Source organism: Erythrolamprus reginae, chromosome 6 (assembly GCF_031021105.1).
Source record: "Erythrolamprus reginae isolate rEryReg1 chromosome 6, rEryReg1.hap1, whole genome shotgun sequence".
NCBI classification, from domain to species: domain Eukaryota; kingdom Metazoa; phylum Chordata; class Lepidosauria; order Squamata; family Dipsadidae; genus Erythrolamprus; species Erythrolamprus reginae.
In genome coordinates this window covers 12,620,654-12,632,657 of record NC_091955.1, presented here as the reverse complement: position 1 = coordinate 12,632,657, position 12,004 = coordinate 12,620,654, and the positions used below count along the sequence as shown (strand labels likewise).

The window sequence follows — 12,004 nt, the reverse complement described above, 5'->3', positions numbered from 1 at the left end:
CTTTCCTTCTATGAAAATGAATCACCTTGAAATTGGACTTGGTCAAGGCTGCTTCTTAAGGCTGAAAATTATGTCAGAAATCAATTTATTTCTGAAGGTAATATTACAATGCAAGTAAATGGTTTGTAACCATGGGAAAGGCTGATGTAAGCCATAATCAGCATGGGCTTGCTAAAAGTGCTGCAACCTGATTGGCTGTTACCGATATAAGGAGTAACACCCTTGCATGGGTGTGGTTTTGTTACAGTGGTTTGTTACAGAGTGGTTTGTTATTGAGTGTTTTCGTGCTGGGTGGTTTGTAGTTAGTGGTTAGTGCTAAGTGGTTGCAGTGGTGGATATAATAAGAGTTATATGCTAGTATTGTGGACAGTTTATTATAGTGGTTAAATGTAAATGTGATGGTTTATTTAGAGAAGTATTTTGATAAGAAGAAAGTAAAATACAGGGTACGTTCCAAAAGTAATGCAATTATTTTTTTAATAAGTAATTTATTGAACAGATTTGCACCAGCACTTAAAATTCTTCAAAGTATTGTCCTTGGACCTCTACACATTTTTTCCAGCAACTCTGCCATGACCGGTACGTGCCCTGGAAGACGTCTTCGGGGACCTCTCGCAAGATCTTCATCACGGCTGATTGGATCTCTTCTATGGACAAAAAACGGGTTCTTTTCAGGGCTGGGAACAAAAAGAAGTCTGCTGAGGCGACGTCAGGACTGTAGGGGGGATGGGGCAGCATTGGCACCTGGTGTTTGGCCAGGAACTCGTGGACTCTTAGCGCGTTGTGGCCAGGCATGTTTTTTGTCTATAGAAGAGATCCAATCAGCTGTGTTGAAGACCTTGCGAGAGGTCCTCGAAGATGCCTTCCAGGGCATGTACCGGTCATGGCACAGTCGCTGGAAAAAATGTGTGGAGGCCCAAGGACAGTACTTTGAAGAATTTTAAGTGTTGGTGCAAATCTATTCAATAAATTACTTTTTAAAAAAATTGCATTACTTTTGGAATGCACCCTGTATATATTTTACAAGAAAGCCTGTAAAAGCACTGTTTTTCATTGAAGACTTCCATTAAGTAGTGTTACCCTCCGCATGTGCAAAACTGTCCCCCAACAAATTACACTCATTATTATTATTTCGCTCCGTAGATGCCTCAATGGAGACCTGCTGTTCCCGTGGATATGAATGGGCAAGCCAAAAGAAAGACTGCAGGTTTCTCTCTTCAGATCGCGATTCCAAGGAATGCAGGTAGATGACAAAGTGCTTAGTGCAATTGCATCATCCAATTACAGTGGTCCCTCTACCTAAGAACACCTCTACTTATGAACTTTTCTAGATAAGAATCAGGTGTTCAAGATTTTTTCCCCTCTTCTCAAGAACTATTTTTCACTTACAAACTCGAGCTTCTGAAACTGTAACCAGAAAAGGCAGGGAGAAGCCTCCGTGGGGCCTCTCTAGGAATCTCCTGGGAGGAAACAGGACTGGAAAAGGCAGGGAGAAGCCTCCATGGGGCTTCTCTAGGAATCTCCTGGGAGGAAACAGGGCCGGAAAAGGCAGGGAGAAGCCTCTGTGGGGCTTCTCTAGGAATCTCCTGGGAGGAAACAGGGCCGGAAAAGGCAGGGAGAAGCCTCCGTGGGGCCTCTCTAGGAATCTCCTGGGAGGAAACGGGGCCGGAAAAGGCAGGGAGAAGCCTCTGTGGGGCTTCTCTAGGAATCTCCTGGGAGGAATCAGGGCCAGAAAAGGCAGGGAGAAGCCCCTGTGGGATTTCTCTAGGAATTTTCTGGGAGGAAACAGGGCCGGAAAAGGCAGTGAGAAGCCTCCATGGGGCTTCTCTAGGAATCTCCTGGGAGGAAACAAGGCCGGAAAAGGCGGGGAGAAGCCTTGTGGGGCCTCTCTAGGAATCTCCTGGGAGGAAACAGGGCCGGAAAAGGCAGGGAGAAGCCTCTTTGGGGCCTCTCTAGGAATCTCCTGGGAGGAAACAGGGCCTCCACCCTCCCTGTGGTTTCTCCAATTGCACGCATTATTATACAGAGAAGGCTCTTCACCTAGGCCATGCAAAGCGACATTATCTAGTTGATGGGACCTGGAGAAGGCCGACTCTGTGGGACCTAACCGGTCGCTGGGATTCATGTGGCAGGAGGCGGTCCTATAAGTAATCTGGCCCGATGCCAAGTAGGGCTTTATAGGTCATAACCAACACTTTGAATTGCATCCGGAAACCAATTGGCAGCCAATGCAGTCCGCGAAGTATTGGAGAAACATGGGCATAGCTAGGGAGGCCCATTACTGCTCGCACGGATGCATTTTGCATGATTTGTAGTTTCTGAACACTCTTCAAAGGTAGCCCCAGATAGAGATTTTCTTACCAGCAATATGGAAATAGCTTGCCATTATTTTCATTTTTGCTTTAAAGGCAAGTCTAAATCTTAGATAGGCTGATAATCTCCCATCCAATCTGAGTATTGCATTGGCAGTTCTCTGTTAGCAAAAACTTCAGAAGAGAAGGATTTAGGGGTAGTGATTTCTGACAGTCTCAAAATGGGTGAGCAGTGTGGTCGGGTGGTAGGAAAAGCAAGTAGGATGCTTGGCTGCATAGCTAGAGGTATAACAAGCAGGAAGAAGGAGATTGTGATCCCCTTATATAGAGCGCTGGTGAGACCACATTTGGAGTACTGTGTTCAGTTCTGGAGACCTCACCTACAAAAAGATATTGACAAAATTGAACGGGTCCAAAGACGGGCTACAAGAATGGTGGAAGGTCTTAAGCGTAAAACGTATCAGGAAAGACTTAATGAACTCAATCTGTATAGTCTGGAGGACAGAAGGGAAAGGGGGGACATGATCAAAACATTTAAATATGTTAAAGGGTTAAATAAGGTTCAGGAGGGAAGTGTTTTTAATAGGAAAGTGAACACAAGAACAAGGGGACACAATCTGAAGTTAGTTGGGGGAAAGATCAAAGGCAACATGAGAAAATATTATTTTACTGAAAGAGTAGTAGATCCTTGGAACAAACTTCCAGCAGACGTGGTTGGTAAATCCACAGTAACTGAATTTAAACATGCCTGGGATAAACATAGATCCATTGTAAGATAAAATACAGAAAATAGTATAAGGGCAGACTAGATGGACCATGAGGTCTTTTTCTGCCGTCAGTCTTCTATGTTTCTATGTTTCTAAGTATGAACCAGTTAAAAATGTTCCCAAAATGGCTTGAAAACAGCCCAAAAAACAGCCTGAAACCAGTTTAGAAACAGCCTAGAAAACACCAAAAAGAGGTATGCGCACACTGGCTAGCTGGTCATTGGGTTTCTACCGGTCCAGTATTCCCGTTTGAGCACTCAGTGCCCAAAAGGTTTACCATCACTGGTGTAACGTCTGCTTGGGCGAGAATTGGACTAGATCAGTGTTCCCCAATCTTGGCAACTTGAAGATATTTGGACTTCAACTCCCAGAATTCCCCAGCCAGTGAAAGCTGGCTGGGGAATTCTGGGAGTTGAAGTCCAGATATCTTCAAGTTGCCAAGGTTGGGAAACACTGGACTAGATGAACTACAAGGTCCCTTCCAACAGCTGTAATCCTCTGTCTGGTTCTCTTTGTAGGATAGCCCAGGAGCAGTGCTGCCTCAGCCAGCTGGAGGTGTTGCATTGCACCACTGGAATGACCATTGCGAGCAAGAAAGAAAATTGTGACTTGCTAAGGGAGAATTCCACCTGCGAAGACAAGATCATTAAGGTGAAATTGCAGAGGCCATGTCGAAATCACTGCAGAGCAGTTTGGATTTATTTATTTATTTATTTATTTATTCATTCATTCATTCATTCATTCATTCATTCATTCATTCGATTTTTATGCTGCCCTTCTCCTTAGACTCAGGGCGGCTTACAACATGTTAGCAACAGCACTTTTTTAACAGAGCCAGCCTATTGCCCCCACAATCCGGGTCCTCATTTTACCCACCTTGGAAGGATGGAAGGCTGAGTCACCTTGAGCCGGTGATGAGATTTGAACCGCTGACCTTCAGATCTACAAGTCAGCTTCAGTGGCCTGCAGTACAGCACTCTACCTGCTGCGCCACCCCTGTTCTTTGTTATCAGAGCTGGATGCTAGCTGGTACATTTCATACTGTGGTTTTTAAAATTTGCCGATTCCTAAAAAGGAGATGGGTAAAAGGAATATTGAAAATATTCAGTATTTTAGGTGTTTTCTGCCAGTGCGTCTCATAAAACCAGAGGGCTGTCAAACTCCCGGCCCGTGGCCCAGATGTGCCACCCACTAGCCATGTCCATGCCCGGTTTAGCAAAGGGGAAAAAAGTCCCGATACATAACGTGAAGTCTGTATCAGAGTTTGTTGAAGAAAGTTTAATACATGAGGACTCAGTATTGTTTCTAACTGCCATAGTTAACTTAGTCATTAACTTAAGAGACCACATTTGGAGCACTGTGTTCAGTTCTGGAGACCTCACCTACAAAAAGATATTGACAAAATTGAACGGGTCCAAAGACCCGCTACAAGAATGGTGGAAGGTCTTAAGCATAAAACGTATCAGGAAAGACTCCATGAACTCAATCTGTATAGTCTGGAGGACAGAAGGAAAAGGGGGGACATGGTCGAAACATTTAAATATGTTAAAGGTTTAAATAAGGTCCAGGAGGGAAGTGTGTTTAATAGGAAAGTGAACACAAGAACAAGGGGACACAATCTGAAGTTAGTTGGGGGAAAGATCAAAAGCAACGTGAGAAAATATTATTTTACTGCAAGAGTAGTAGATCCTTGGAACAAACTTCCAGCAGACGTGGTTGGTAAATCCACAGTAACTGAATTTAAACATGCCTGGGATAAACATACTGTATATCCACCATTGTAAGATAAAATACAGGAAATAGTATACGGCGACTGGGGAACCCCGAGGCAGCAGCGGTGGCTGAGGGAAGTCCCTGGTTACCTTATCTCTCATGGTGACGTTTCCTCGTCGCCAGTTGTTAAATCCTTACAAAATCAAACTGCAGACTCTCTGAGTAAGTAACGGTTTTTTAATTAGAGCAGAAGGTAACGGTTCACAGAATGGAAACAAGACAACAACAACATGGCCGTGCCTGGCAGCTATATATATCCCGGGCTGCCAGGCTGAGCCAACCAATCACCTTGCAGTATTTTCCCGCCCATGGAATATGGGGTGGGTACAAGGCCTAACTGTCCTCTGGACACAACAAGGGCAGACTAGATAGACCATGAGGTCTTTTTCTGCCGTCAGTCTTCTATGTTTCTATGTTTCTATTTCTGCACAATATTTAATTTTCCCTATTATTAGGTCATCTTGGGGTATATCTTCGTTTTTCCACCAGTCCTCATTTAACAACTGTTGGGAACCTTTCTACTGTTGGCTAAAAAAAAAAAAGAACAACTCGCTTAATAAATGACAAGAACTGTATATACTCAAACAGATACAAATCTGGTATAAAACTTTATCTCTTTTTTAATAGATGCAAGAGATATCGATATATATCCTAAAAGTGGAATGACTCTTTTAAAAGCCTTGATTTATTCAACGCTTTCTTTTACGTATCTATAATTCTAAATATTAGATATAAGGAAATGAGCTGCTGAAAATTTAATTAGTTCATAATCTTAACACAATTCTACCGTACACCCCCCCACTCCTTTCTTCCTTTCATTCTTCTTTCTTCTCTCTTTCCTTTCCTTTTGTAGGTCTGTATGTTCATTGACTGTTTTGTATATTTGTTTTGGCTTATTGCCAAAGTGTACGATTACTGCCTATGTAATTCACCATGTTTTTCATTGTCAATCTTAACTATATGTTCTTATGTATTTAGTGTATATTTGTAAATAAAATATTTAAAAAAAGAAAAAAGAAAGTTTAATACAGAAAGCACACACAGGCAGACTAATGCAGCAGGATTCGTTTAAATAAGAAACTTCTTTATAAATAGAGTAATATACACTGCTCAAAAAAAATAAAGGGAACACTTAAACAACACAATATAACTCCAAGTAAATCAAATTTCCGTGAAATCAAACTGCCCACTTGGGAAGCAACACTGATTGACAATCAATTTCACAAGCTGTTGTGCAAATGGAATAGTTGTGCAAATGAAATATTCAATGAGAATATTTCATTCATTCAGATATAGGATGTGTTATCGGGGTGTTCCCTTCATTTTTTTGAGCTGTATATACAGTATACAGTGTTCCCTCGATTTTCGTGGGTTCGAACTTCGCGAAAAGTCTATACCACGTTTTTTCAAAAATATTAATTAAAAAAATACTTCGTGGGTTTTTTCCCTATACCACGGTTTTTCCCACCCGATGACGTCATATGTCATTGCCAAACTTTCGTCTGCCTTTAATAAATATTTTTTTAAATAAACTTTAATAAATAAACATGGTGAGTAATAATCTGAATGGTTGCTAAGGGAATGAAAAATTGCAATTTAGGAGATTAAAGTGTTAAGGGAAGGCTTGTGATACTGTTCATAGCCAAAAATAGTGTATTTACCTAAGCATCTCTACTTCGCGGAAATTCGACTTTCGCGGGCGGTCTTGGAACGCATCCCCCGCGAAAATCGAGGAAACATTGTAGTTTTGCAAATGAAATATTCAATGAGACTATTTCATTCATTCAGATATAGGATGTGTTATTGGAGTGTTCCCTTCATTTTTTTGAGCAGTATATACAGTATATACACAATACCAGTAGCAGAGTTCTTCTTTAGTACAATATCAGTTACAGGCAAAATGCAAACACAGCATTGAGGAGCTGCACTTACCTTTGTATGCCAGGATGCCTCTGGGCGGACGGCAAGCATGGGCGAGCGGTCAGTGGTCAGGTGCGCATGCCCGGTGCAAGATTTGCTGCCTGGTGAGATTTTGGCTTTTCTTTTTGCCTTTTTTTGCTTCTGCGTAGAAGCCAAAAAAAAAATGGCAAAAAAATGGCAAAATCTTGCTGTCACACACATCCTTGCGCGAGATTTCACTTCCTGAGCATGGGCAAGAAGCAAATCTTGCGCTGGGTGCACACAACCGGCAGCCGGTCAGCTGGATATGTGCTCGTATCTCCATTTCCACTACATAGAATAGAATAGAATTTTATTGGCCAAGTGTGATTGGACACACAAGGAATTTGTCTTGGTGCATACGCTCTCAGCGTACATAAAATAAAATATACATTTGTCAAGAATCATGTGGCACGGCACTTAATGATTGTCATAGGGGTCAAATAAGCAATGAAGAAGCAATATTAATAAAAATCTTAGGATATACGCAACAAGTCACAGTCATACAGTCAACATGGGAGGAAATGGGTGATAGGAATGATGAGAAAAACTAGTAGAATAGAAGTGCAGATTTAGTAGAAAGTCTGACAGCGTTGAGGGAATTATTTGTTTAGTAGAGTGATGGCGTTCGGGAAAAAACTGTTCTTGTGTCTAGTTGTCTTGGTGTGCAGTGCTCTGTAGCGACGTTTTGAGGGTAAGAGTTGAAACAGTTTGTGTCCAGGATGTGAGGGGTCAGCTGCCCTTCAATGAGACACAGAGTAAACTGAGCCATGCCCAGCCTTCTAGCTTCAGTTTCGATTCTCTGCACAGACTCAGATATGTTTCGCTCCCATTGGTTGATTTAGTTACTATGCCTGTTCATTGGCTGACCTTGTTACCATTGGCACTTCCAGTTTCATGAATTATGTCACAGCATGTTAGGTCTCTGTGTTTGAAGCACAGCTACCATAATAACATAATAAATTAATTTCCATTGCACAGAAGTGTTGTCACTGCTGCTTTTTGGGGAAGGAGGCCCAGAAACAAGGCAACAGCTGTGAACAGAGCCTCTTAATGGGTTATCAGTGCGGATTGGTGTTTAGAGCCTGCTGTGTCGAAGGGCATGAAAGCTCGGATGCTGGCATTGTTGACGGTCCTAACAAAGAACTGGGTAAGTTGTTCAAATAATAATAATTAAAAAAAAACTTTTTGAGATGAAGGAACAGCATGTTTTGAACTGCAGGAGAGCTGTTGCACGCTGTTTGTAAAATGGATTAAAATGTGTAAAGAGATTTAATCGGTGGAATTTGAGACCAACCTGTAACATTTTTTATTTATTTTTGGCTTCAGAAGTTTTAAAAAGGTGGAATGCTATTCTCTGGCCCCAGAAGAGCGAAGTTTTTGTTGGGAGGAGTATCACCATTTACCATCTCAATTTTGAGTTCATTCCTCCATTCTCGACCAATATTTTTCAACCACGACAACTTTTAAGACTTGTGGACTTCAATTCCCAGAAATATCCAGCTAGCATGGCTGGCTGGAGAATTCTGGGAGTTGAAGTCTACATGACTTAAAGTTGCCAAAGTTGAATAACACTGATTTTAAACATCTAGGTCGGAGGTTTTCAAATTTGACAGCTTTTAAGACTTGTGGCCTTTACCGTATTTTGCAGAGTATAAGATGCACCTTTTCCTGCCCTAAAAGAGTAGAAATGTTGGTGCATCTTATACACCAAATAAGATCTATTTTTAGCCCCCTGAAGCCCCACCCCCGCGTTAAATTTTTGGAAAAAATGGGCCCACTTTTTGCAAAAACGGGATGCGCAGAGGGTTTGGGAGGCCTGCAGAAAGCAGAGGGGAGCATTTTTGCCTTCCCCTAGCCCCGGGAGCACAATGCAGGCCTTCCAAACCCTCTAGGTTTGCAAAAAATGGGTGAAAAGGAGCCATTTTCCTCAAAAACAGGGGTGTTTTTGCCTTTCTCCAGCCCCCAAAGCATTCTGCAGGCTTCCCAAACCTCCTGTGTGCCCCAATTTTCAACAAAAATGGGGAGGGGGCAACAGGTCCGTTTTTGCAAAAAAAAGGGGGGTGCTTAGTGGGTTTGGGAGGCTTGCAAAGGACAAAAACTTTTTTTTCTTACTTACCTCTTTGAAATCTTGGTGTGTCTTATACACAGGTACGACTTATAGTCTGAAAAATATGGTAACTCCTAAATTTCTCCAGCCGGCATAGCTGTGGAGCTTTCTCCCTTGAAAATGTTTTGCTTCTCATCCAAGAATCTTCTTCAGTTAGAACAGGGGTCCCCAAACTTGGCAACTTTAAGACTTGGGGACTTCAACTCCCAGAATTCTCCATCCAGCATAGCTGGCATAGCATAGGTGGCTGGAGAATTCTGGGAATTGAAGTCCACATGTCTTAAAGTTGCCAAGTTTGGGGAACCCTGGTCTAGATGTAACTGGAAACCTTCCCAATTTCCTATATTGTTGTTTTGACTGTGAATGAACCAGCCAATATCGCTAGCAAGAGACCAGTATGACTAACAACACATCTCTCTTTCACTCCTCAATGCTGAATTGCTTTCTCCAGTGGAAATTAACCTTGAGGATCATTACCTGAATGACCGTTGCAGAGGTAAGCTTGTTCTTATTGTGGCAAGGGAGAACAGAGCATTGGTATTAGAATAGAATAGAATTTTATTGGCCAAGTGTGATTGGGCTGCTGCCAATTCTGTTATGTCTTCACTATTTGGTGAAGTGGATTGCACGAGCCACTCCTTTGCAGTAGTGTATTGAGTTTTAAATATTATAATCCAGATGGAGAAGATGAGTAATGGTGGTACCACTATGTAATGATATAACACATTAAAAAATATCTTTGGAAAAAACTCCCGTAATTTAAACATATTCAAATCATATATAATTTTTTATTTAGTTAGTTTTTTATTTGAAATACAGTACACAAAATTATTTTATATATCTATTTTATTTGTATACAATATGATATAATTAAATATTGGAACAATCAGTTTAATAGACATGTAGGATTATGGTTTTTCTAGACTTTTTGTTGTAATTTGAAGATTCATCTTATATGTAATCTATTTAGCTACTATGTATTATAAGATAATTAGTTATTGGGACAATTAGTTCAATAGATTTTGTAAGATCAAAATAAGAGATGAATTTGACGAGCAGCGATTAATGTATAGGTTATTGTAATGTTTTAATGAAGATAGATTCTAAGAGGAATATATAAGTTATTATATGTTTGTAGAGTCCTTTTGTGAAAGAAATGGAAGAGCCTTCGTTGAATGATTACAAAGTGACATAGGGGAAGGTTTGGTAGGGAAGGTTTGCCTATTTGCCGATGACTCTAAAGTGTGCAATAGGGTTGATATTCCTGGAGGCGTCTGTAATATGGTAAATGATTTAGCTTGACTAGATAAATGGTCAAAGCAATGGAAACTGCAGTTTAATGTTTCCAAATGTAAAATAATGCACTTGGGGACTTGCACTCAAGCTGAGTACTGTATTAGCAGTTCTGTGTTAGTAAAAACTTCAGAAGAGAAGGATTTAGGGGTAGTGATTTCTGACAGTCTCAAAATGGGTGAGCAGTGTGGTCGGGCGGTAGGAAAAGCAAGTAGGATGCTTGGCTGCATAGCTAGAGGTATAACAAGCAAGAAGAGGGAGATTGTGATCCCGCTGTATAGAGCGCTGGTGAGACCACATTTGGAATACTGTGTTCAATTCTGGAGACCTCACCTACAAAAAGATATTGACAAAATTGAACGGGTCCAAAGACGGGCTACAAGAATGGTGGAAGGTCTTAAGCATAAAACGTATCAGGAAAGACTTAGTGAACTCAATCTGTATAGTCTGGAGGACAGAAGGAAAAGGGGGGGGGGCATGATCGAAACATTTAAATATGTTAAAGGGTTAAATAAGGTTCAGGAGGGAAATGTTTTTAATAGGAAAGTGAACACAAGAACAAGGGGACACAATCTGAAGTTAGTTGGGGGAAAGATCAAAAGCAACGTGAGAAAATATTATTTTACTGAAAGAGTAGTAGATCCTTGGAACAAACTTCCAGCAGACGTGGTCGGTAAATCCACACTAACTGAATTTAAACATGCCTGAGATAAATGTAGATCCATCCTAAGATAAAATACAGGAAATAGTATAAGGGCAGACTAAATGGACCATGAGGTCTTTGTTTCTATGTTTCTAAAGTAAAAAGAAAAAATTATGTTTAATAATTTGTATATATGTTGTATATGTTTGATAATAAGCTTGATCTCATGTTGGAAACTATGTATCGTTTTTTTTTCTATGTTGGAGAAAATAAAAATTTTATGTTAGAGGTATATCGCTATGGCTGGGAAAGTTTTCATAACGGAAAATATGCCAATCTTTGGAGAAAGGAATATATTCTGCCATAATTCTTGGGTTTTTAGGTGGAGGACCTTGTACCCAACAATGTAGAGACTCAGGAACTAGCGTCCTATGCTCTTGCTTCATGGGCTACCAGCTTCAGCCAGATGGCTTCACCTGTGAAGGTAATGAAAAAAATTGATTTCCTTATATATTTTTGACATTTTTCCACTAATTATTTATTTATTTCATTTATTTATTGGATTTGTATGCCGCCCCTCTCCGTGGACTCGGGGCGGCTAACAACAGTGACAAAAAACAGAATGTAAAAATCCAATAGTACAACAGCTAAAAACCCTTGTTATATAAAACCAATCATACATACAAACATACCATGCATAAATTGTAGAAGCCTAGGGGGAAAGATTATCTTAATTCCCCCATGCCTGACGGCAGAGGTGGGTTTTGAGGAGCTTACGAAAGGCAAGGAGGGTGGGGGCTATTCTGATCTCTGGGGGGAGTTGGTTCCAGAGGGTCAGGGCCGCCACAGAGAAGGCTCTTCCCCTGGGCCCCGCCAAACGACATTGTTTAGTTGATGGGACCCGGAGAAGGCCCACTCTGTGGGACCTAACTGGTCGCTGGGATTCGTGCGGCAGAAGGCGGTCCCTGAGATAATTTGGCCCGATGCCATGAAGAGCTTTATAGGTCATAACCAACACTTTGAATTGTGACCGGAAACTGATCGGCAACCAATGCAGACTGCGGAGTGTTGGTGTGGCATAGGCATATTTAGGGAAGCCCATGATTGCTCTCGCAGCTGCATTCTGCACGATCTGAAGTTTCCAAACACTTTTCAAAGGTAGCCCCAT

At 41.2% G+C, this 12,004-nt stretch overlaps 1 protein-coding gene across 2 annotated transcripts in view; it reads left to right on the top strand.

Annotated features, from left to right (window-relative positions):
* Window positions 1–12,004, top strand: part of FBLN1 (fibulin 1) — a 68,267-nt gene that overhangs the window by 15,950 nt on the left and 40,313 nt on the right. For both annotated transcript variants that reach the window (XM_070755263.1, XM_070755264.1), the window contains exons 2-6: window positions 1,144–1,243; window positions 3,598–3,730; window positions 7,772–7,940; window positions 9,352–9,396; window positions 11,219–11,320. In XM_070755263.1, the coding sequence (XP_070611364.1) occupies window positions 1,144–1,243; window positions 3,598–3,730; window positions 7,772–7,940; window positions 9,352–9,396; window positions 11,219–11,320 (549 nt within the window). The remainder of the gene's footprint in view (window positions 1–1,143; window positions 1,244–3,597; window positions 3,731–7,771; window positions 7,941–9,351; window positions 9,397–11,218; window positions 11,321–12,004) is intronic.